The 26,310-nt window shown below is 41.1% G+C and overlaps 2 protein-coding genes across 2 annotated transcripts; one reads left to right on the top strand and one right to left on the bottom strand.

The window, feature by feature from the left end:
- Positions 1-1,235: 1,235 nt before the first annotated feature.
- Positions 1,236-7,401, top strand: PDZK1 (PDZ domain containing 1). Its single transcript, XM_032207368.1, has 8 exons — positions 1,236-1,445; positions 1,758-2,010; positions 2,919-3,055; positions 4,016-4,211; positions 4,469-4,665; positions 5,041-5,235; positions 6,029-6,328; positions 7,330-7,401. Exons 1-8 carry the CDS (start codon positions 1,236-1,238, stop codon positions 7,399-7,401), a joined length of 1,560 nt encoding a protein of 519 aa, XP_032063259.1.
- GPR89B (G protein-coupled receptor 89B) lies at positions 6,928-24,600 on the bottom strand. The gene is made up of 14 exons (XM_032207369.1): positions 24,527-24,600; positions 22,744-22,803; positions 21,789-21,892; positions 20,283-20,389; positions 19,309-19,410; positions 16,164-16,284; positions 15,798-15,878; positions 13,135-13,244; positions 11,809-11,897; positions 11,347-11,439; positions 10,912-11,007; positions 10,252-10,341; positions 9,519-9,584; positions 6,928-9,358 (listed from the first exon to the last, which is right to left on the bottom strand). Exons 1-14 carry the CDS (start codon positions 24,566-24,568, stop codon positions 9,152-9,154), a joined length of 1,368 nt encoding a protein of 455 aa, XP_032063260.1. The 5' UTR covers positions 24,569-24,600; the 3' UTR covers positions 6,928-9,151.
- Between the last annotated feature and the right edge of the window lie 1,710 nt (positions 24,601-26,310).

The following is a 26,310-nucleotide window of genomic DNA, read 5'->3' as shown; positions in this document are numbered from 1 at the left end:
TCGTTGCATTGTTAAGGTCATTATGGTTGGAGACAAAGTTTTGCAGACGGGCAGCAAACTGAGGCTTTATGGTCATTTCAGGATTCATTTGAAAATAGTAAGATAAGTATAGCAGCCCAAGTCCTCTGTTTCATTTCACACAGACAGACAGTATTAAATTACCTCTCCTCCAAGTGATTACCAGATGGCACATTCACACTGTCAGCAGGTGTATGCCTGAATATTCCACGCTTTTGTTAGACCTCATAATACAAACCTATATTACTATCTTACCAAAGTCTCACATATCACAATATACTTCAGTAAAATGTCTCTGTTAGCTCCTCTTCACAACAGAATCAGAGTCTTTTTATTAAGATTCTGAGGCAGAGGAAAACATGGGCAACTCCAAGAACTTTGACTCTACCAGTAACTTCTAAAGAAAACAGAAATAAAAAATTAAATACACCATTTTGTTTGGAAACTGAGATGTAGAGCTAACAAACAGCTGGAAAAGCTTTGTAGCTCTTGGAGACAAAGGTCTAGCTAGTTCCTTTAAAGTCTTTCCCTTCAACCTTCCAATGCAAGTCTGTCACCAAGGGTGACCTCGTCAACAACGCTCCAGTTACAATTTCTTTTCCTGAAGTTTAATTTTGTTTAGCTAAAATAACTAAGAGCAGTAATGCCTCATTAGTATGAGGTCCTTCCTTGATTCCACCTGCTCTTCCATCTGCACAGGTTGCCCAAAGAGGTTGTGGAGTATCCCTCCTTTGATATATTCAAATGTCACCTGGACGTGGTCTCAGTCAACCTGCTTTAGGTAGCCCAGTTTGAGCAGGAGTTGGACCAGATGACCTCCAGACACACCTTCCAACCTCTACCATCCTGTGAAAACTGTCTGTCACTTAACTTCTCTATAGTGTTCCAATATTTTGGTGCAGCCATTAATTTTCCTCTGTAAGACATAATTCTGTTGTTAAATTCTCACCTCAGTTTTCACCATCTTACCACAGGCAGACAACTGCTTTCTTCCAGCTCTTCATCTTGTTTAATTTGCTTTTAGATGGAGCCAAAATAAGCGAGGAGGGGGAAGGAAAAAGGATTAATTCCTTCTCCCTTTGTACAGCTGGATTTCCAGAGCAACAAAACTCCAAGAATTCTGAAGCAAATTGTCTCAGAATATATTTAGAGGGAACACATCTAGGTCAGCTTGCTATTTTTGCTCTCACTTACCTTTTCCATCCTGTTTGGTAGAGATGACTTCTGTTCTCCACCCCCGAGAATGTAAAGTGACCAGAAAAAAACAAAAGAGCTACGGATTCTCCCTGCATATTGAGAAGGACACAGCAGGACATCTCATCCGGAATGTGGAAAAGAACAGTCCAGCTGAAAAGGCTGGTTTGAAGGATGGAGACAGAGTCCTCAGGGTTAATGGCTTGTTTGTAGACAAGGAGGAACATACACAGGTACATCTCTGTTTAATCTGGGATCCACACCACTCCTCCATGACCCAGACCCACTGCCATTATGGAAAGCTTTCTCTTCCATTTTTATGGCATTTGCAGCTAGGAAGCCCAAGAGCTGAGTCAATTGCTCTGGATATCTCCCTGCATCATTTATCACCCACTATGGGCATGAAATGCCTTTGAGGTGCCTCCATATTGCATAAGCAGAGGAATGTGACAACAAAACCAGTAAAACAGTGTAATCCTTTCTGGAGAAATCTTATAGGTCAATCACTCTAGCACCTGCTTGCCATTTCACTTTCTTCACTACAGGTGGTGGAGATTGTGAAGAACAGTGGGAAATCTGTTGTACTTCTTGTTCTGGATGAAGCATCCTATAAAAAGGCAGAAAAGGAGGGAGTGAACTTGGAAGACCTGGGTCAAAAGGTGTCAAAAGGACAGCAGCAGAAGCAGCAGGCCACACCACCCATGGCCAATGGAGCAATCACTCCAGCTCCACAACCCCGGCTCTGCTACTTAGTGAAGGAGGAGAAGAGCTATGGCTTCTCCCTGAAAACCATAGAAGGTGAGAGCTCTGGGAGGGGAGATGGCGTATATGTGACAGCAGAGACAGAGGAAAACACTGTTGTAGGAGCACACAAACTGTTATTGCTAGCAGAGGGGAAGTAAGCAGTGAGGTGGTTTCAGATCCATCTCCAGCCCATTTCTGTACAGCATATGTTTTTTTTGAGGAGCACATTTTTATGGGGTGCAGAGATCAACTTCTGCAGCACAGGCTTGAATATCAGACATAGATTAAAACTGCTGCTTTAAGTCCTGTTCTATTTCTCCAAATCACCTCAAAAACTACCACACAAGGTTCTGGACAGCTGTAATAGAAGGAAGACCAAATGCTTTTCCTGACTTATTTCATTTAAAAAGTGAGGAGTTTTCAATCTCTTTCACGCATGCCTATTTTTCCCCAAGGCCAGTCAACAGAATAGGTAAGCCTTCTAGAAAGCATCAACTCTATAAAGATGGTATTTATTTCAGAGCACAGTATAATTGAAAGGCCAAACATGGAAGCCTTCCAAACACAGGAAGTTCTGAAGTGTATAAAACAACATTAAACACAGCTCCTCACTTCAAACTGCCAAAAACAAATAAATAAAAACTCTCAGCTATCTTCATCAGCCCTTTTGACAGAGAAATGCATGTGAAATATATGCAAAACCCTTTTGGTAGAGGAATAAGATTATTTGAGCTGCAGGCAATGAAAAAAAGAAAATGCTTTCCTCCCCCACAGAAGTGATTTTTCCAGGGTAGAATAAGAGACAGAGGTGTGACTACATTAAAGGTTTATAGTGCCACTACAATTTGCACATAAGCAGAGATCAAAAGTGTCTAAGGACACCAGGGCTGGACTTCCTTAACCATCAAATGCAGCCATGTTTCAGTGAATTACCCTGTGTACTGAGTTTTCATCTATTTCAGGTAAGAAGGGGTTGTTCCTAGTAGATCTGTCATCACAAGGAGCAGCTGCAAAGGCTGGTGTCCAGAATAACGATCGCCTGATTGAAATCAATGGAAAAAATGTGGAAAATGACACACATGAGGAAGTGGTGGAAAAGGTATTTGTTTGCATACTGATTCATCTCCTGTTCTGGCCCGCTTTCACAGCAACTTGTCAGGGTTACTGAGGAGACAGATCTGGCTAGTTTAAATGTTTCACTCTAAATCTTGGAAGCTACTGTTTGTGTATGATCAGCACAGCAGAGTACCCCTCTGCTCTGGTTGCGATGTCATGCAGCCTCTTGAATTGACTCTGAATGAATACTGCCATCAAAACAGGAAAAAAAAAAAAAAAAAAAAAAAAAAAAAAAAGCTAAATAGGAGAACTATACTGTTGCCAAGAATCCTGTTAAATAAAACATGCTCTGTTTCTAGATGTCCTGGAAATACTCCCAATAGTAAGAGGACAGGACATCAGATGTGGCTTTCAGGGCAGGAAGAGGGGGAACTCTCTGATGATACAGTTAGCATGGAACAGGGTAAATTCATGTTTTTAGACAGCAGTTCCTTTCTCCTACTAAGAAGTCCACAATTAACGAAAATTAAACTGCAAGTAATTTCACTGCCTGGCCTCAGCTGCAAACAACATTGCTAATGAGGCTTCCAGCTTCCCACTGTTGGCATTGCTAAAGCACAGCTGGAGCTGAAGAGATTTCAGAGGGCCGTGAGGCAGGCAGCATGCTCTGGCGTGCCAGAAACACTATTGAGTGCACACTACTATGGAACCGTGCAACACTTCTGTTTCATGGGCTACTACAGCATCAGCTGCAGACTGATGTCAGTTAAGATCAGTGAAGAGGGCACCCATTAATCTAGAAAGGAACTGGAGAAAGACAGAATTAGAGAAAGAGGTTGAACAGACCCAAAAGACTTTAGAAACAGTAATAGAGGGATATGAAAGAGGACCAAGGGTACTCACACCATTAGCCTATCAGTATACCAGTTACTGAAGTAGCTACAATTCCTACATGTTGTTGAAGGGGTCTCATCTGACTGAGACTGTTCGTGTACTTATGCAGGTAAAGAATTCTGGAAATCACGTAATGTTTCTACTTTCAAACGAAGAAACAGACCGCTATTACACAAGCCAGAAAATGACACTGAACAAAGAGAGAGCCAACCTAGAACTGCTTCCCCTCAAACCACGACTTATTGAGCTCCAGAAAGGAGAAAATGGTTATGGCTTTTATCTACGTATGGAACAAAACACCGGTGGTAAGAACCAAATTAACACACAGGCCATGACTTTTGCTATACAGCTTATTCCTGTACAGGGTTTGCAAACCTCATTCTCCTTGTCTGGCTTCTTAGTACTGACCTCAAAGAAATCCTCAACAGACCTGTTGCAAACAAGACTACACTGGGGAAACTGCTTCAACCCTCAGTGAACAATTAGTCTTTACTATACAAAATAATGTTACACTTACCAAGCGTACTCCTTCACATTCATCTTTTTTCTTTTCTGATCTTAGATCATGTAATCAAGGATGTTGATTCCAAGAGCCCAGCAGCCAAGGCAGGTCTCAAAGATAACGATATCTTAGTAGCTGTCAATGGTGAGCGAGTGGATGCTTTGGATCATGAGAGCGTAGTGGGAAAGATTAAACAATCTGAGACCAAACCCACACTACTGGTAGTGGATAAGGAGACTGACGCCATGTACAAACTGGTAAGAAAATGCAAGTTACTGCTAAAGATTCATAATTCATCATTAAAAAGAGACAGAAGCAGCAACAAAACAACCAGTCTGCTCTGGCAGAGACTTCTTCATCTTGAAGCAAATGTCTAAGACGTACCCATACTTCAGCAAAATCAGAGCTACGTTGCTGTGTACCCTTTTGAAGAAAACACTGAACAAAGCTTATCACATGGATCAACATTCTAGTTTTCTACTTGAACAGAAAGTAACAGCAAAAAGTAGTTCATTGCAGTTTAAATCTGAATCATTAAAAAAGGTTTCAAATAAAGCATAGTTAGCATAAAAGCTACAAATTTTGTAGTAGAAGTTTCTATATTAAACTTTCCTTTGTCACTGTTTTTTCAGGCTCAGATTTCTCCTTATTCATACTACAACAGAGGAAAAGATCCAGCTCCAACTAAAACAGAGGAAAAAGTGGAGTTGCACAGTGAGCAGAAAGTGAACCACAAACCAAGAATCTGCAAGATGGTGAAAGGGCCTAATGGATTTGGCTTCAGTTTAAACATGGCCAAGAACAAACCTGGACTCTTTATTAATGAGGTACTAATGCAGGACAATGTACAACAAAAAGCCTGGGTAGTCTGTTGGGCAGTGTCCTCCCTTCCATGGTGTAAATGCATTCAAGAAATGCCACAAAAAAGACAAGTCTCTTCCTCCAGCTCACTTGGATATGAGCTGTAATTGTTAAAGTCAAACCGATATTGGAGGACCAAGATTAAATGTTAACACCAAAAAAAAAAAAACTCATTCCATTAGATACCTAAAAGGAAGCAGAATCCAGGTTTTGCCTCATTTTTATTTTTATTCATGAACTTGGCATGCTAAAATTAGTATTTTAAATAGGTATTTTTGAGCTATAGGTTTCCCTAAAGACATTAAGACGTCACCTGTGGAATTCAGTATGTCTAAGAGTCAAATTTCTGTTATCTCAAATTTTATCTATGTCCTTAGTTCTATTGAGGGGTTCCACTCATTAATAAAGAATCTGTCAAATGTAGTAAAGTTAAATTTAAGTTACTGCCAATAATACAAAAATTGTTTTTTCACCTTGTCTGTATGATTCTACCATGCCACCTATAAGGAAAGTTTATAAAAAAATCCAGATGCATCTTAAACCTCAAACAGATGGGTTCTATGTGGATAATGAGTAGGCCTATTACTTCTTCCAATCTATTTGTTTCCTGCCCCACACATCCCTCCTACCATGCTTATTTTGCTGTTACATAAACTAATAACAAAAAATGAGCAGTAACACAACAGTCTAGCTAGCCATAAGTTGCTAATGCATCTCCTCAAGTTTTATGCTAATATCAATTTGAACTTGCCTTTGCAGGTACAAAGCCACGGGCCAGCTGACACAGCAGGTGTAGAAAATAATGACTTTTTGGTGGAAGTGAATGGGGAGAATGTGATGAATGAGTCCTATGACAAAGTGGTGGCAAGAATCCAAAGTAGTGGTGACAAGCTAACAGTACTGGTGTGCAGCAAAGATGCATACAAATACTTCCAGGACCAGAACATTCCCATCACAGCCTCTATGGCAGATCCAATCCATGACACTTCTGAACCTGCTGCTTATGCAGAAACCATACCAGCAGAGTCCGAACGAACCTCCCCTGAACCAAGAGAAAGGGTGAGTAACATTGTTATTTCACAGATGTTGAGGTACCATTTAGCAGACAGGAAAAGAACTTTTTTTACCTACTATGTATACCTGAGCTAGGATCTTTAACTTGTGTTGTTCTTTTCAAGTCAGTCTGTTATTAATAGGGAAGCTGTGATTTGATTATTGTAAACAACTCATCCTTTCCCCCACATACTGCAAGTGAGTATCTTTAATGCAAGATAAAATTGCAGAAAGAAACATACAGAGGATATTGTGAAATAAAATAATCCATACATTGTGAGCCTTAATGAGGCAATACAAATCATTAAAGTGCAGAAGAAAAAAAAAAAAAAAAAAGGTGCTTAAATACACCAAAAAGCGTAACCTGCTTCAGGGGAAACAAGGTGGAATATTTCAAAACAAATCATTTTGTAAAGAGCAATTGACAGGTTATGATGACAATTTCTAAGAAGTGTGCAGATTTTAAATTATCTTGCTCACATTATGATAGTAAAAGGAATCTGAAGCATGACACAAGTCAGAAAAACAGCAAGGTATTTCTTCTTGAAACAGTCATTTTGAACCCTCTGAGTGGTCAATCTTCAATACTTTTTTTTTTTTTTTTTAATCATGCAAGAGAGACAGTCAGGGAAGAATAAGACCAATACTGCCTCCTATCTATTTTTCATTACCTTTGTCTGCAAGTGTCCAGCTGCAAGATTTTTTCAAAAGTTCCTTAGTCACCAAGCAGCATTTTGCAGATCTGAAGTCAGCAGCATTTTTGTGTGCAAATTCAGCAAATACAGGATTCAAACAATAGGAAATCTTTGTTAAACAATTTTCTCTGTTAAACATAAGTAACCAAAGAGCACTTCAATGACAAAAATCCCATTTGCTGGCTCATTTTGTCATCCAAACAAATGTATGATTAGTACAGATTAAAGCAAGAGGCCTTCATGACACTGCAGACTACCCAGCATGTTTATGAACTAAAAATAATTCAGAACTTATTTATTACTCCTCTGCAGGCAAGTTCATCCTCTTCTTCACATTCAGTCGCCTCAGCAGGAACAGACAACAGTGACGACACAAAATTCTGAGGAGTCAAATTATGATAAGAACAAATAAAAAGTCTTCCAAATACTCCTTCTTCAATCATTCTTTGTTACTACACCTCCAAGACTTGGCTACCCCTAGGAGACCTCCATACCTGTAAGGGACCACAATAACTTGCTGAAATGCAGCTGCCTGAAATAAGCACTTCAGTGTAACATGCAGTCATTTAACATGCTGCAATTGGCTTTCTGCTTTGTGAAGTGGGGAGTCAGTCATTTACATCCATAAAGGCTTTAATAAGTAGAGGTATACAGTTAAGCATGCTGTAGCAAAGGGAGAAAACATTTCATAAATTCGTAAGTATCTGAGCCTTTTAAGGATAAGCTCTTAATAAAGAGTAACTGTTTCCTCGCCATCTCCCAGGAGAGGCAGTTCTCTTTGTAATCCAAGCCCATTAACTTGATCTCGGTGGCAACAATCTGTGCTATATTTATGGCAGTACAACCACTGTGATATGTCATGAGCTGATGTACGCTGTCTATTACACTCCTTTCTCCTACTAACACTGCAGAAATTTCTTTCAAACATTAAGCTAAATTCATAATTTGTAATGCAAAATCGTTAAGCACTACTCTCTCTGCCTACAGTTGTGGATCTTGGTAGTTAGAAGTGTAATTCAGTCACGCAAGTTTGTCTCATTCCAAGTTAATATCACATTGTCTTGGATGTGACATAAATGGCTCTGTAATACTGCTATTGTACTCTTTGCCTCCTTCCTGTACACCAAAGACAATACAGAAATAAATTGTTTATAAAGTGGTTATTTTTTTCCCCCAGGTCTTACCCTTATCACCTATGAGCTGTGTTCCAGAAGAATTTTATAACAATGTCTGTGAGAGTGTCTATGGGAAGCTGCAAGTTCAAGTCACATGAATAAAATTTACTTTTATGCCTTGAATAACATCAAGAAGGGGAAACAGGCTACTGTATAAGAATAGGCAGGTAGTAGGGAATACCAAACTTACAACATATAAGGTAAACACATTTATAACAGAGAAGGTAAACAAGGCATAGCTGTGATCTTTGACTTCAAGCTGAACTCAAGCAGGAGTCAACAGGAATCCAAAGCCTCTGTTCCATTTATACAGGCAGGGGAAACTAAGTTGAGATTCAGCAACAGACAGCTAAGCTCCAGCTGATAACAGCAAGTACTAACGATATACAGATGTTCCTTCAACTTCTCTCCATTTCACTTCTGCTAGGCAGTAAACCCCAGCCACTTTCTAGCTCACTTCCAAATAAATATTTCATGCTGACAAAAAACAACTCTGATGCTTGCATGAGATATTAAAAAAGCTTATTTAATTCCACAGACACCCACAACCAGTTCAGGAATTATCATCCTCTGAATCCCAATTATGAGTTGCTTTTCAAAAAGAAAAATCACATTTCCTTGATGCCTTCTATGAAGATGTTCTAAAACCAAGAGGTCTTATATCAGACAGCCTATTATGTAATTTCTGATCCCCCTAGATACTGGTGTACTATGGATTCCCTTTATTCCTCGGCAATGAATTATCTCACATTCAGTTGTGCGTTCCCTTTCCTTCAGGCTGTGGCACCTAAACAAAATGAGCCACAGGGCTTGATTGAAGACCTGTGGAAGTTCAAAGAGCCAGTTACACTGCTGGAATGTACAGAACAGTCATGGCTCTCTTCAAGTTTTGCAGTCCACAGGAGTTGCAGCAGTCCAGCAGAAAGGACAAAAGAGCAGTGAGTGACTGCAGTCCTTACTCAGAGGGCCATATGCTTTTCTGGAGCTTGTTTGTGTGCTAAGTAGAGAAAGAGGATACTGGATAGTGCACTAACTAGGAATATCACATCAAACCAACGATGATAGAAGTTGAACTGGAGCTCTCCCAGGACTTCTGTTATAATAGTGCGATACTCCAGAGGCATACTCATCCGAATCAGGAGCACTGATGATACAAAATACATACCCTGTAAATTAAAAAAAGATAAACTAGCAATTGTTTCACAACTGGCTATGTGGTTAAGATGGGTCAGCACATAAAGACTATTATCTCCATATATATGCACACAAATGTGTACATACACATAAAAGTATACAGGTGTTATATGTATGGTTCTGCATACTCACCATGATCTGTGCTAAAAGCAGTACAATAACATTGGAGGACTTGCTGCTGGAAATGGCATAGAAGAACTAGAAAAAAAAAGAAAGTACTGGAAATAAGTAATTCAACAATGATTCCTTACGATATCATGAAAGCAGCATGCCATTCAGTAGATTTAAAAAAACAAAACAAAACAAAAACAACAACAACCAAAAAAAAAACATAGGCATGTTTTTTGGAGAAGTGCCTGTACCTACTTTCAGAAACCTGCATTCTTAAACATGAATCTCCTAAGCCAGTGGCAGGCACCACATAATAGAAGTCATAAAAAGATACATTCATATTTAAGCTTAGGCATCAAAAGTCAGGTCATCATGATAAGTCACATGTCTCAAGTTAATGCCTTCCCAGTTTGATAAAAAGAACTAGCAATTCAAATTAGGCCATCTAAATCCTTTTAATCACAATCTCAGCAACTTTACTAATAAACCTTGGCTATAGCATCATTTTGAACCCATGCTTACATTTAACATCACATTGAACATCTACATTTCTTCCTGAGAATAACAATAAAAACTGACTGGGGAAATACAGTGCAAAAGATGTTTTGCCTCCCTCTGCATGGATTTACATTCAGATATTAAAAACATAAGTGTGTACTGAACGTTTACACAGTATATGCTCTGTCTAAAGTTAAAGACCTGATAACAGTTTTCCTCACCAAAAAACACATAAGATGGTCCTGGCCAAACCTACCTTTGTAAGTGTAATTAACAAGCCTCTGATAGAGGTGACAATGATTATTCCAACGAGAATAAAGGAAATGTGTTGAGACCAGAATTTCACCTGTATCAACAAGAGAAATACAGTTAAGTCTCTAACACTAACCCCATTTACACCACATTGTATAGCTGCCAATTCTTCAGGATCTCTTTGTTTTCTAATTGCACTGATATCCATTGCAGACAAGTTTACATAACAGACATTTTCAAAATTATAATAGCAATCGATTACTTTTAACACACAAGAAATATAGATATAACTTACACAAATCACAAAGAACCCTGTACTTATAGGGATAGATTTTAAAAGTGCAGATTACGGAACGTCTACATGTACAGGCAAATGTAATTACTCTGCAGATAAATATATTCATCTAAGCAGGGCAACTAGCATGTTTCTATTTGCCCAAAACAAGCACGCACATCACTGCCTCTCTGGCAAGACCACATCACCCTCCCAGCATAATATCAGTTTAAAAACAAAGTTCATGGTGCATTTTCCTTTCCTTTTCCATAAGTTGGAAGCCAAAGATGCATTCTCAGGGCTCTATCACTCCTACGTTATTGGCAGTATGATTTTATTTACTTAAGGTAGGAATTACTGAAAGGAGTGTAAGGATTAATAAATTCTCACATCAAACTGGATTCCCAAATAATTTACAGTGATCTCAATTCCTCTTGTGACTGGATCTGTCTTCCCCACACGGTCAAAGACGATATTGATAGTTGCCTGCAAGACAGAGATGGATTTACATTCAAACACGTACATAAAAAGTGCACCTCGCTGCTACCTGTGAGACTCTTGCTTTGCATGACTGAGGGGAGGAGCAGCTGGGTACTCTAAAAAGGTGCAAAACTACACACACCTAAGAAATACTTGCCTAAGGTTCTCCAAAAAGACAGATGCAGAGCTTTATTTAAAAAAATGTGTTATTTTCATTCAGAATTTCCAGAAGCAAGGTTTTAAGTAGACTAGAACCTTACTTAATGCAGTGCACATATAGCGTAATCTATGCAGGGTATGACACTTGCATACATCCATATAAATCACGGTAAATAATTTACATACCATGAAGATTTTCCAGACACAGTAGATGGAGAAAAAGTAACCCAGAAAATTAAAATATTTTCCCTGGAAAGTTTTGGAGTACTCTATTCTCTCCTGGAGATACAAAAGGGAGGAGGGGGAAACAGAGCACAAAGAAAAATATCATTACCATGATCACCCACAACACAACACCATACATTTTAATGGTGCACCAACAGTGGCAACTACACCTTTATCCTTCTACACCTCTAAATTCAGAGGTTTCTGAATGACTTTAGGAACAAGGGGCATGCTCTAACGTATATCTAAACTGGAAATAAACTGTCATCAAGACCCGAAACTAAACAAACAGATTCTCACTCCACCGTATCACAGTATTTCAACATTCACCTACTAAACAGCTTACGATTTCCTGTAACATACATTCTCTTTCAAGCCACTCTGGCCCCCAGCGCCCATCTGGGCAGTTACTTTGGTTTGTACCTTTGTTGCATGCAGGTCAGCAGTTTCCAGAAAAAGCTGCCGACTCAGCTCTTCTAGGGCATCCACTTCTTGCTGGATAAGGGACAGATCTGGCAAACCAGCATAGTCAAGGCTAGCATACATCAGAAATTCTTAATTAAAAAGAAAACATTCCCTGCCTTCACCCCATAAGCCACGTCTAATAGTCTGACTACTTTTATGATCCAGATCAGTTTTCTGATTCAGTCTTAGTGCTCCTTGCACCAAGGGTCCTAATGCACCCAAAGAAATCTCAAGGATACCTATCTTGCACAGTACTCTATTTTAAGAAGGCAAGTAACAGACAGCATTTAGGCAGTTAAACAACAAGCTCTTTATTCCTCTGCCTAGGGAACATGGTGCAGAACCAGAGCTCCCTAAGACCACTGCTCCAAAGTGATCAGTATCCCTTGTCATCAGAGTACATTATATGTCACTCTCCCATCATCTTCAAAACCAAAACCACTGCCACTGCCTAACTGCCCCAGGAAATTAGTGACTATCATGAAAAGTCTAGTAAAATAGCAAAATTTTGATTTTAACAGCCAGTGGAAAAGGAAAGGAAGAGGACTCCTTGGCCTTAAATATACAAACTGTGCACTTGAAATGGTCTGGAAAAAATTCTTGGTAGGCAATAGCAAGTTAGAGAAATACAAAGCCTTGTAATTGCTCTTGAATTCCTTCTACCCCTTTCACATGGGCAGAACAATGTCTGTTCACCTGCTCTTATCCACCTTTTTGTGAAACTGCTCATGGCTTGCCAACACAGCCAAAAAGCCAACTATGGGCTGGGTAAATTATTTCTGCACCTCAGACGGTGCTGTTGTTTTGCCCAACTATGCCACTAATTCTCCACCCTGGAAGACTGTATTTCAAGTTATGAAAAAAATATGCAAGCAGGTAAGTTGCGTGAGCCAAGGATACATCAGAACAGAAAACTTCCTCCCACTCCAGTGTTGTGACAGGGTAGACATCTGCAATGTGACACAGCAAGTGTGTACATATGTCCTGCAACCTGCTGTACACCTCGACTGTGGTAATGTAACAGCACATTTATATGGTCGGGCAGCAGCATAGAACTCCCAAGTGTCTCTGTAAAACTGTGTGTTCAATCCCTGGGCAAAAGGTGAGACGATACAGTGCTAGAGAGCAAACTTCCCAGAAGCCATGAAGACTTTCACTCTGACCTTAGAATGTGTGGAAACACAAGTGCTTCATAACCCGCCTATCTACGGCTCTTCCTTTCAAAAGAAATGAAGACTTGGAGCCGCCTCCCAGGGCAGGTGCCAGCATGCAGATGAAGGATACTTTCACTGCCTGCAACAGATGTTGTAACACTTTTTATCATTCCCCAGAAGCCAGTGGGTTTGTTGTGCACTTCTCCTCTCTGGAACATTGTCCTGTGAGCCACTGCTATCCTGCAAGAACAGAAAACACAAGACTTTATTCCTAAAGTCTTTTTATAGAAAAGAAAAAAACAACAACAAAAACATCAACAACCAAAAAAAAAAAACAGTTCCTCAGAAGACACTGTTAAACTAAATTCACTGCAAACAGATGCCGCCTTTTTATTTCCCTAAGCACCAATCTTGCTTCATAACATTATCTTGATTAGCTCTGGAATAGAGCCCAGATCTAATCAAGCAAGATTCAATGAGACACTTCCTAAGACTTCTATTCAGAATTCTGCTTCAACGCTTGAAGGGATTTACATCCAATTAAAAGTAAATATTCAAATGGCTTTCTCAGTCACGTGATTAGTCACTTTCTTCAAACACATGACTGTGCTAACTCAAATTTAGGAACTGAAAAAATTCTCATGCCCCTCTCTCCCCTTGGACACCTCTATCATGTTCTGCCTCCTCCAGAGAAGCGTGAGCACTGGGTGGTTTGCAGCAGCACTCTCTGATATGCTGTCACTCACTACTAGGCTGCATGACAAGCTCTTATGAAGCAGAAACACATAAATCCATTATTGGACTGAACCACTGGACGCTCACAGTGAACTGAACATGACTTCTAAAACTCATCCAATACTACAGCAGCAGCTGCATATTGTCCCTCACACTCTCATGTGTACTGCAGCATAATTCCTAAAAGCACTGTTGGCTTCTGGCCTTGTTCACTTACATTTCTCTCTACTGAGATTTGTAAGCCAGCTATCCATCTACTCCTCAACTGAAAACTGTTCATAGGATTGTCAAGGCAATCCAGTTTGACAGTGTTCAGTCCCTTCTTTGTAGCTGCAGCCAGCATCACTAAATTTGGCACTGAGCCCTCTACAAGGTTGTTGATAAGCAGTGTAATAAAAAAATAATAATAAATCACTTCTTCACACACAGAAGAAACACCCATGGGGCACTCCTCACAGCACATATGCCCATAGACTGCAAATAACAGAGATCTAAAATAATCTAATTCCTCACAGTAGCTGCAAAATATAAGCAATAATTGCATTTTTAATCCTTGTTATCTGTCCAGTACGTGGTTCCCCCTTTCCATCCCAAATGAAAAACAGCATTGCAGCAGAACTGCATCTATGTCAAGGTGAAGTATGATACATGCGATATATCCATTTCAGGTGCTCTGATTTGACTTTGATATGAGGTAACATAAAGGAACGGTGTCACATAACTTAGGCATTCTGAACTTGAGACTTAGTTATGCAAAGTCTGCAAGGATGAGCATAAAGAACCTCCAAGGTTAAAGGCAAGTTTCTATAATGCTTCAACTGAGTACACTCAGGAAGGACAGAACAATAATTCCTGCGCAAAACGAATTAGTGAAAACAACTTTCAACAACTATCTCCAGAAAATGCTAGTCCCAGAAATCCTTACTTTTAACCCAACGTGACCCTCCCCCAGATCAGAGGTCCAAAAAATGCTGTACAAAAGAGCAGTTGGAAGCAGCACTACCCAGAAATCTTTCAGCTCCAGTGCCAGTATGTTGTTATGCTCCCAGTCAATTATATCAATCAATTAAACCTCTCCATTTAAATAAATTCTCTCTCTACTTACTGTCTCACACATCACCACACATACTGAGTTAACATTTGTTCACCACTTAACATTTCCAAAAGGGAAGAAAGAAGATATGCTTTGACTACACTTTCATATGCTAATACTGATCAGCACATATGCATGCTGGTGACTAATTCAGCAAGGTTATGCTACCTTGTAATACGTTAAAAGGTTCCATTAAAACATGAGTGCACCAAAAGTAAAGATTTGGGGGTTGTCATGAGAATTCAATGTCAGACACACAGACCTTCGAAGAGACATGGATAATTTTATTTATTCTGTACAACTGGTAAGGCATGAAATATGCCATTTGTAACAGCACACAAAAATTCTTTTAGTGTAAATGCAAGTACATTGTTTTCTGAAAGTAGCTTTTTCACTTGGGGTGCAGGGAATAAGCTAGATCAACAACAGCAGAGTTCTGGCAGGATGCCTGTACACTACACTACATTCACATTAGCAACGTTTTGCGAATCCACTGAACTTAACTAATATTTTTGCAAATGGCAAGGTTTATATAGCTGTGTCCACGCCAGCTCACTAGTGTGCTTCAGCATTGACCCAGAAACTTCAATATGTGTGAACTAATTGCTGTACCAAAACTGCCAGTAAGAGAGACCGACTGTGGTGGATTAAGGGTTATTTATTCATCAGGAGAGAAAAGTACATGTCTTAGACTAGTCAAGTTGCCATCAGAGAGAACTTGTCTGGGAAGCCTAATCTGTGCCACTGTGGTAAGAAAGGGTGATATTAGAGCACAGGACTAGGAAGAAACCAAAGTTGCTTATGCAAAAATAAACCGTACAGCTCCCACCTCACTCAGCCACCTGATTTACTGGAACATCTAGCCCTGAGAAGACTAAAAGTTTCGGTAATTTGAAGACTATCTTACACCATGCTGACTGCAAACTCTTGAAATAAATCGTCTCATGCTACTGCTGACTTCTCACCTTTTTTTCTTGCTAACAATCATATCCATAGTCTGAAGGAGTCGTCGCTCCAAAGCGAGAATATCTGCATCTGTCACATTCCTGCAAAATGGAGACACCCAGTTAGGCCTGCTATCCCATTCCAGGGGAAACACAAATATGCTTATGGAACAAGGAAGAGAGAAACTTGTATGAATAGAACACACTCCAGTGATGGAAAATGGCAATAGCTAGAGTCAGCATACTTAGAGCATAGAAAACAAAAAGTTGTCACAAAAGCCTAAAGGATGGGAAAATGGCAACAAAACAAAACACTTCAGTCAATCCACCAGGAAAAGCAGAATAATCTCAAAAGGTGGACAAAGTATTTCACAAGGCTGCAATTACCTGAGAAAGTAGGACATGTAAGTGTATGGACAGTTGACAGCACCAAATCCTGACAGCAAAGCCATGAGTGTCACCCCAATCACACCCACGCGGCTGATGAGCTGTTCTATAGACAGAATTCCTGCGAGATGAGAAACACAGCATCAATAACCAGTTGCTCTCTTCATTCTGCTCCGCAGTTACACAATGTTAGGGATTGGAAGGGACCTTGAAAGATCATCTAATCCCCAAGTTGGTGCCTTCATGAAACAATACACATACAGAGCTGTCTAATGAAACCAGCTACCTTCACGCTGCAATGATCAGAGGTAATATGAAGCATAGACACAGAGTACGAAAACAAAGAGGTGACATTTTCTGATGGAGACTTTCTACCATGCTTAAAAACAGGGATGGGAAACTCAGGCTATGAGGAAGCTTCAGAGTGATCTGAGGGGGACTACTGGTCGATGCTGTGGTCCTAAATTATTAAAACACTAGTGATTGGACTTTGCTGAGGTGGGAAGACAGATTATCTGCCAGACACTATGAAGCAGGCATCTTCGGCAAAGCCACTTCTGCAAAAAACAGGATTAGAATTACTAAACGAGTTGCTCCTGGCAAATTGGCCCAAAAAAAACTCTCTGGACCATAGCGAGGAAGCCTTATCCTACCAACCATCAGACATCCTCCCCGTATCTGCTGCAACTCGTGCTTTTAAGTCAGTAGAGGTGACCACAAAGCAGGCATTCTATCTGAGCACAAGATGAACTTTTAAACATATATTCACTAAACAGCATGAAGGCCAACCCTGTGCTGCAACCAGCAGCAAGCACTGAGATCACTTTTATTCTTCCCAGCCTACACAGAGCTCCACTCATCTTCTCAGGACACAGTGCCATGTGCTATTAAGCATCACTCACTATTTAGAGAGTTCCTTATAGAGTAGCTGCTACACACAGCACATTTGGAGCTTACATGGTTGCAAAGCTGAGATGGCCAAGCGCCAAGCCGCACTTCATGCTTCAGAGAAGAGGAATAAATGATGAAAACACAGCAAAAGGACTTGACAAAGGGAGACTGAGACACCCAGTCATGTGCAGCTGCACAGCGATTTACACCAGCTACAGAATGTGCTACAACATACTGGCCTTTTGCCCCACACACTGTCAGATAGCAGCAGTTAAAACAGAGGTGCCTTCAAAATGATACGACATTCCACCAGCTAAAGCAATGCTCCCCCATAACACTCACAGCATCCCTGCTCTTGTGATCAGGTCACATAAAACACATGCTTTATAACCTCAGATGAAGATAAGGGTCTCACACCAGTACGTAATCCAAGTAAGGAATAACCTTCTCTCTACACTGAGCTCCCAAACTCAAGTCTACAAAGTCCTACTACACAAACTGCATATAGTCATACTACATCATCGAGGGCTCCTGACACAGAGCCCTGGTGCCCAGTGCATTTACCAGCTGCAGCACAGTGCCAACACCATCCCCAGGTAAAGCAACTCCAACTAAGGAAGCCAGTGCATGTACTTTAAAGGGCTTCCACAACAGGATCCTACACATCTGAATCAGGACAAAGCCCTGCCATTGCCTTGTCAGTACATCAGCACCCCAGCAGTATTGCAGGACAAAAAGTTCAGTATCCTTTCCTCCTAACTTCTGTCTACACCTGGCAGGATAAGGCACTGTGTAGCTGTTAAGTGGAGGTACTATCTTGTAAAGCAGAAGATAAAAAACAGAAACAAGAGAAACACTACCAGTTATGGAAATCTGCAGTCGTTACTCAATTCCACAGAACCTTTTCAGCAGTCTGAATTGGGATTACCTAAACCCTATAGCTAAACTCCCATTGGGTTATTATGTTCTGCCAAGTCAAGCTCCTTCTGCAGCTGAAGTGGATACACTTTTTTCTTGGCAACGAAACACTGTGCAGAGTGATCTGTGCTATTTACAAGCTACTGTACTTCACTGGCAAATGACACAATTATAAAACACAGATACACACTTTCTCTTAGGTAACTTTCAGGATCACAGAGGAAAGGGTGAGCAGACTCTATAGCAATTGGTATCCTTCGATTTTTAACCTTATAAATGAGCACGAAATAAAGTAGCCTCACAAAGAATAGAGAGATTAAGCTGATGGATATCTATGCTGACAGACACGTTAACCAATTTAAGTGAAACTGCCTGAATCTTTCCTGTTGAGAAAAACACAGAAACAATTCTCTGGCACTGGGGATAATGACAGGATAAGTTACACAGGAAATCCAGGTAACAACTAGTCCTTTCTAGGTCTAAAGCACACCCAGGTGTCCCTTACAAGACTGTAGAAAGCCTCAGTTATGCACATGCTGAAAAGATCTGTCGGGACCCCAACTATTCCAGGTCCACGCAGTATCTTCACACTATAAATATTCTTGGTTCCATGAGTGCAATGCAGAGATACCTAAGCTAATTCTGCATATAAATAGCTCCGGTATCCAGCAGGACTTATCAACTCACATTCTAGTACCATGCAACTGTGCTGTCTGTGGACTCAGGTGGTGTACGAAGCTGTACCGAAGCTAATATGCCCTGCCAGACACGTTGCTAGCTACAGTCTAAATAGCTCTGCTGTATGGAACTCTGCCATGTTTCATCAACTGGCCTGTCAGCCACCTATGTTAAATTGATCTGATTTCAGTCACAAAGAAAAAAAGATAATCAGACTGACAACACTCAGATGAAGGATTGCTTGTCAATTCTATTTTTAGAGTACATTAGTCTCCACAAGAAAAATAACAAGTGAAGAAAAACTGCGATCAACTTGTAACCACAAAACGTCATACGTTTTGTGGAGATGAAGGAAACTCCTCAAGAAGTACAGTGTTCCTGCAGACCTTAGGCTGTTAGGACTCATCCACTTCCCTAAAGTTTTTCTGTGGTACTGGGAGAAAACTTATGCAAATAATTCAGGTATATCCAACTACTTCTGTCTGACAACATTCAGATTCCATGTTTCAAATCAGACCGAGTTGCAAGAACTACTTTCTACAGTCCCAAATGTAGAGCTAAATTAAAGCTCTAAGACTGATTAAAGCTCCAAGATAAAGGTCAGATTAGCAAAGACTATTTTCAGGAGGAAAGGGATGAACAAGGATACGCAACTCACCGTGTTTTGGGCTGAGGATGGGAAATGGATCCCCCAGCTTCCAGAAGAAATACATGAATGTCAACCATAGAACACATGCAAAAAGTAGTTTCTGTCTGTGCACTAATGGAAAGGAAAAAACAAAAACAGCGCTTTAAAGAAGTTCATCCTTTAAGGCTTTTTCAAGCTTGCAAAATCACTAAACATTGGTCCAAAGGCTGCTTTGAACACAGGTAGCCAAAACAGGTGCCACCAGACAAACCCAGAGCTAGCAGTATGCACCCCTTCACTTCCTGCCAAACTCCTGCTCGAGACACCACCACCTTTTGTAAGAGCTAACACAGTGACACACCACTTTGGCTTTTCCCTAAGGATGCACAAAGATGCCTGTGCTGTGAACAGGGAACCACTTGGCTGCATCTTTCTTGTGAGATGCTGAACGTGAAACTTGGAAACTTCATTATAATGCCAAAACTACATATTTAATACTCCCAACCTATATACCTGAGTGTGATGAGTATCAATAGCTTAAGGTTAAATGTGCATTAGCACATGGAAGAGGCCTCAACCAGACAGTAGTACACATGCAAAAAAAAAAAAAAAAAAAAAAAAAAAAAGGGCATGTATTGAGCTTTCCTGCCTTATTTCTTTCACCCCTTAACAGAACACAGGCTTGCCAACGTCTCCCAGGCTTGGCTGCAAGCTTAAAATTGTAAAGGAACAAATTCCAGTAACATTACTCCCAAGCACCAATCTTTGTCAAAACCCAGAAAGAAAAGCTACATGTGTTGGGGTCAGGTAAAGTATCCCCTAACTATTCAATAAATAGTTAATGCTCAGGCACTAAGTTCCACGCAGAAGTTAACTAGCTAGGAAAAAGTTAGGGGAAGAATAGAAATACAGGAATAGTGACACCTCTCTCAAAAAAAAAAAAAAATCTCACTTGTATGCATAGTCTCAAATTAGCAGCCCCATTGTGTAAACCAAGTACTCACATAATCTGATATTGCTCACAACAAAGTAACCGATGTAGAAGGGTACCATGAAGACTAGGATGAGCAAAATGACACACAGGTTCAGCTTCCAGTGAAAATATCGAGAGCTAAAACAAAGCCAAAATACAGATCAGCACGCTATAACACAGAAAATTTCTCAAAGAATCACATCTCAATGAAATTCTTGCAACTAAATCGTACGTTGGATAATATTGGCCTAGCATGTAGCATATTCTGTTGGTTTTGTTTTTTTTTCCACCATACACAGCTCAAGAATGCATATTTCAAAACTAACAACTACCCCGAAAAATCTGCTATTTTCAAAAATACTCTATTTTCTGAAGTGATTAATGCTGGTTGCATCATGATTCATCTGGTGTACTACTTGCCTAGTTGAACATTAGGTCAAAATGATGTATAAGAAATAATTAATTTTGAAATGAATGGCCGAGTCAAAAATGGCTAATTCAAATAGAAAAGATTAAAAATACTTACTGTTCACAACTTGATATGTTTCAAAGTGCATTTTTTCACATACAAGACATTGCCAAGAGTTTAAAACACACACACACACACAATCAATACTCCTCTGACCAAAAGATATTAGCCAAATCAAGAAGATATTCATCTTGTTTGAATTGACTTTTCACTTAGTTTTCACAGAAAAATACATGTCCAGTTCCCAATACACACCCATACCCTGTTCATTCCTCAGGGAAGAAGAACATCAGAGGATCCATGTCACCTCTCCCCTAGCTAATTCAGAGGCAGACATTTTCATCTACACTGATTTCCAACCCTTTATTGAAGCTCATGAAAGCATTCTCCACAGTGATCTCTCTGACTGCAAGCTCTACAGATTAATAACGTGCAGTCAAAACTACCATTACCTTTTTATCAGTTTTGAACTTTGTGCCTTTCAACTCCTTTGATTGCTCTCTTAGCCTTGTATGATGAGAGACAATGAACAGGAATCCCAGATAACCTCTACGTGTTACTGTTCTACCTTCTCTCTCCTGGTGATTTCTGAAGTACTCAGTTTTTACCAGCCCCTCTGTCAAGGGAGGATGTGCCTTTGATTCACAAAGACTGTAGTACTACATAAGCACAGTTTTCACTCCACAATTAGCTTCACATCTTATTGTTTTGACCAGTGTAAAAAAAAAGTGCTTACAGTTTTTACAGTCCTTAACATCTAAAATGTGCTCTTCAGCATGATCTGAAGTTTCACAACACTCCCATGAAAGAAACTGTTCTTTTATTTCACAAATGGAAAAAGCCAAAGATTAAAGCCTTGCTATTAGTCCACACCAATAAGTGGCTGCATGGAAAATCAGGAATTTAGGGCTTCTAGTCTCATGTTCTGACAAACAAATCCAGTTCAAATATCTTTGTTGAGTTGTTGACAATTTTCTCACAGAATTTCTGCAACCAAAATCTCATCTACCCATGAAGCTGCTGCTGAACACTAGGCAGGCTAGTCCTTCAGTCAGCTCCCAAACTCACCTGCTGTTCAGCACCCCCAAAATCTCAAAGATGATGAGCTCAAACATAGTACAAGAGAAGGCAAAAGTCACAGAGAAGATCACCTGCACAACATATTGTCGCACCTGCAATGAAGAAAATAAGCCAGAGATTTCAGGCATTTCCCTTCATAGAATGGCATCCTGATATCCCTGAGGTAAAAAAAATTAGTCACGAGGTAAAATTGCACACAACTCTTGCTTCAAGGCACCTCGCATTTTATCGAAATGGAAGAACAACAGCCTGTTAGAAACCAGAGGGCAAACCCAGAAGATGCTCAGTATTATACTGATTGAAGCTATCATCATATTTAACAGAGATGCCTTACACAGAAGGGACTTCAAGCGTGTAATGCCCTAGGGCAACTTGACTAACAATAGGCCCTTGCTATTGAGCTCCATGCTCTTTACCTTAGATTTAAAAATAAGATATGTATCAGAAAAACTTCGGGGGGTTGAAAGTGGCTTGTACTTATGCCACCTCTTGTCTAGACTATATTTTCTTACAGCTCCCTAGGGATAAGACAGTTTTGTCCCAACCAATCCTCAACAATTCAGCCATAACAAACACATCCCACCAAGGTGAAAGTTTAATTTGATTTTGACTCAGAAATTCTACAATTATGTAAGGCAAGCTTACTCAAGCAAAAGGGAAAACCTTCTATTACCCCAGGTCTTCCTCCACTTGTTTTTTTTAATTTAACAGTTTCCAATATAGAAACTCTCAGTGGCCCCAGAAAAAAATACATTTCCCTAGATACCAGGAGCCTTTTAAATACAAGCACAGAGGAAATGAAAAAGAAAGTAACTGTAAAGACAACTAGGAATAAGATAAGAGAGCTTAAAGAGAGGAAAAAGGCCAGAAGCAGTTTTAAGGATATTGCAATAACAGGGCGTAATTTTAAGATACAGAATTGTAATGAAAGGCCCCTTCTTACCTCATAATCTTTGAAGAGCTTGCGCATGAAGAATAGCCATCCAAATCCAAAGAACAGCACCTGCAAAAGAGGTGAAGCACTTGACATTTATATCCAGCAACTTGCAGAATAAGAAGCTGCTCAACTCCTGACTGTAGATTAAAGAAATGGAAGGAACAGAGCTGAACCAACACACCCAAGCTCTACAGAAGATTAACCCTTCCATGGTACCACGTAGAGAAGAATATTTTAAATATTCAACAGTGGCAGGTATAAAAGCCTATCATCTTAAAGAAGATTGAGCCAAGACAGCTTTTCTCTGTATTCCTAACTTCTCAGTACCTCAGTTCCTGGCCTGCCAGAACCTTTGCACTGCTGTTTCTTGTTTCACACTCCTAATCTACAGAAGCAAAGTTTATAGTTTTTACAGGAAACACAGTAGTGGAGGCAAAGCAAACACCTGAATGACCACATTATGTATCTTGCAGTGATATGCAAATCTTATAAAAAAAGTCTACTTCCTTAGCATGGCACATGCATTTGATTTTTCTGGAGGGGTCTTAACACTAAATCAGACTATACTCTGACAGAATGTGGGAAAAGGGTGTTAAAAGCATCTCTATGGTAGGAAAAAGACAGTGCTGAATGGCTCAAACTTTAATCTGGAGTTGTAGAAAGCCACATAGAAAAGCTAGCTGAAGCAGGACAAGCTAATAATGCTTTGCATTTCAAAGGATCTCAGAGCACTCTCCAGGACTTAGTTAAGTTTCAGAACACACCCGAGATGGACTTAACATCCCAGCCATTTTGCAGAGTTTTGCAAACTTAAAATAAATACAAATTATGCAATGCAGCCCAAACTAATTACCCTTCTTAACCCAGAAAAAGGAGCCTATGTTGTCAGGCCTTGGGTAACCACATCTATTCCTCAGAAGACTGAAAACAAGTGTAACGATTTAGAAGAACCCAATCCAAAAGAGAATTCACGATGTATTTAAGTTATCTTTGAATAAACCAAAGAGAAGAATCATTGTATGTCAGTAAGACAGCATTTGGACAGAGCACGTGGAAAGGCCAGAGCTGTCTCCCCGTGAAGGCAGGGCACTTTCAAAGACAAAAATTTAGGGATGCATGTACGTGATTTCCTCGTGCATGAGAGGCAACTGGATGCCAGCAGTGGCACAGCAGAACACAGTGTAGATGTAGATTTCAGATGTATAGCTTAGTGATACAGTTTAGTGAAGGACTTGTTAACGTTAGGTCAGAGGTTGGACTAGGTGATCTCGGAGGTCTCTTCCAACCTAGCTGATTCTGTGATCTGCAAGCAAGGAACTCCTGGAGGGCTGGGCGAGCACCACCAGGCTCACTGCCCTGAGAGCAAAACTGGGCTAGGACTGAGGCCTGGAGACTGACAGCAGGTAGCACAGCTGGTTGGAGAGGGCTGCAGGCGCTGACAGGAAAATGACGAGAAAAGGCAATTTATTGCACGAGCCCCCTGTAAGCCAAAGCATGGTAACACGGTCATATTCACATACAGACGATCCACATTTAACAGCTGGGGAGGAGAAAGGAGAGGAAAACTTATAAATAAATAAACGAAACAGAGCAAAGAGATGAGCAACAACGCTAACGTATGACATTATACACCAGTATCAGGCTGAGGAAGAGACGGCGGCCACCACTGCGCACGCGCGCCCTCGCGCCCCGCCCACTCCCCCCCAGAGTCCCAACGGCCGCTTCCGCAGCCGGCCCGGCCCGTCGCGGCCCGGCCGGCTCAGCGCCCCCCCTCCGCCCGCCCCGCTACCTGGGAGGTGACCATGATGGCGGAGTCGATGAGGAAGCTCATGGCGGACCCCGCGCCGCCGCCGGCCGCCGCCCCGCTCCCGGCACCGCGCTCCTGCCGCTGGCTGCAGTGCGCAGGCCCGGGGAAGGGTGAAGGGGCGGGGCGAGGGCGAGAAGCCGCCCCCCGCCCGGGGAGAGGGTGTGGGGAGTGCCTCGGGACACGGGCAGGCACCCCGCGCTGAAAGCCTCCTCGAAACTGATGATGGGGATGTTAAAAAGAAAGATAATAAAAACAAGCGGAATAAAGTTGGTTATAATAAAGAAAAATAAAAATAGTAAAACTTTAAAAATGCGTGTCCCTCACGTTTCTCCTCGGGGGAAGCAGTCCCGCCAAAGATGGCGCCCCTGGGCAGAGCCCACGCAGCCCCGTCCCCAGCTGGGGAGCAGGGGGTGAGTGTGAGCTGGGCGCTTGCTGCTGGCAGCATTGGAGCCCACAGCCAGGCACTGAGTTACTTCCCTGCCTGCATCCTGCCCGCTGGCGGAGGTGCGTGTCTGCCCCCAAGAAGTGCACGAAGGAGCCGAGGGAAAGGGACTCCGTGCAAGGGCGATGGTGGCCAGTGTCAGGGGCGAGGCCTGTGCAGCTGCATGGCGCCATGTCCCGCGTCTGGCCCTTCCCGCTGCAACCCGAGCCAGGGGTGGCGGTCAGGCCTCGCAGCATTGCTGTCAAGGAACGGGGCCAGAAGGGAAGCAGAAGTTCAAACAGGGAATTTCCTGATGCCTATCGGTGTGAGATCCAATCCTTCATGTCACGGTCCTGCCCTTGTTTGAACCTAGTGGTGTTTGTGAATTTTTTTCCCTCTTAAAAATATGCCTGACTTTTGCCACTCAAAACTGACTATGGTTGGGGTAATAAATCACAGGGGAAGAGAGGGAATAAAGCAGGGCAAGTCGGGAGTTCAACAAAGCACGGAACACTTGCTGACTGAAAATCAGGAACTTTTATTCATTACAACTCATTTCACTAGGAAAATGGTTCTGCATTTGGTTGTGTTGAGTCACCGGATTAGTCCCACAGTCTCTGATAGTTTGGCTTTCTGTCTTGCTGTCAGTCATCTTGTTTTGAAATCTGTCTCGTCTACAGCAGTGCAAAGAGAAAAAAACATTCACCTTTCATAGGGAAATGAACTGAGGGAGCACATTACTCTGTCTGATCTGAGGCCCTTTTTTACAGCTTCTGGTATTGCTGCCAATTAATGTCAAGCTGAGATCAGAACTTCCCCATTCATTCTTCTGTGCCTATTGCTTAGAAATTGATCTTTCCTAAAGTGATGAGCCTGTTGAGCTTGGAGGGACCTGTGGTGGCTCTGTTCTGCACTGGTGGGTTGTGGGGCAAGGTTGCTTGCTTGGTTGGTTGGTTTCTAAAGACAGAAATTAAATGGAAATCTTGTAAAAAAAAATAAACTGTTCAAAGCCAAATTCTGTTCTTGTTTAACCTTGGCAATTCTGCTCATTTCAAAACAAGGGGAAAAAACAAGGTAGAGTTTGGCCATAGCTCATTAAACTTTCTTCATTGTGTGTATTTATAAATAGGCTTGAAACATGTCTGTGCTAAGCCGTAAATTACTGATCCCTGAGCCTTGGGAGAAACACACAGGGAAGAAGATGATTCCTGTTGGAAACCCTCACATCCACCCCTCCACCCCTGCCCCAGGACCTCTCCTGTAGGAAGACAAAAAGTTTAAAAGGCAAATAGGAAATTTATTCCATGTCGCTCCTCCTTCGACAGCCATGGGCATGCGTGTGTGG

The sequence above is a fragment of the Aythya fuligula genome, chromosome 1 (genome assembly GCF_009819795.1).
Source record: "Aythya fuligula isolate bAytFul2 chromosome 1, bAytFul2.pri, whole genome shotgun sequence".
Lineage (NCBI taxonomy): Eukaryota > Metazoa > Chordata > Aves > Anseriformes > Anatidae > Aythya > Aythya fuligula.
Note: the sequence above shows the minus strand (reverse complement) of the source record. Positions and strands in the feature narration are given on the sequence as shown.

What these genes read in the sequence shown, in the direction of transcription:
- GPR89B (XM_032207369.1), bottom strand. Translation starts at nt 24,568, where the DNA reads ATGAGCTTCCTCATCGACTCCGCCATCATGGTCACCTCCCAG. An exon ending in ATCTGTTGCAGGCAGTGAAA is followed by an intron (nt 11,898 to 13,134) that starts GTATCCTTCATC and finishes CTGGTTTGCCAG; the next exon opens with ATCTGTCCCTTATCCAGCAA. An exon ending in ATTTGGGAATCCAGTTTGAT is followed by an intron (nt 10,342 to 10,911) that starts GTGAGAATTTAT and finishes TTGTTGATACAG; the next exon opens with GTGAAATTCTGGTCTCAACA.
- PDZK1 (XM_032207368.1), top strand. Translation starts at nt 1,236, where the DNA reads ATGACTTCTGTTCTCCACCCCCGAGAATGTAAAGTGACCAGAAAAAAA. An exon ending in TATGGAACAAAACACCGGTG is followed by an intron (nt 4,212 to 4,468) that starts GTAAGAACCAAA and finishes TTCTGATCTTAG; the next exon opens with ATCATGTAATCAAGGATGTT. An exon ending in CCCCTGAACCAAGAGAAAGG is followed by an intron (nt 6,329 to 7,329) that starts GTGAGTAACATT and finishes ACTCCTCTGCAG; the next exon opens with GCAAGTTCATCCTCTTCTTC.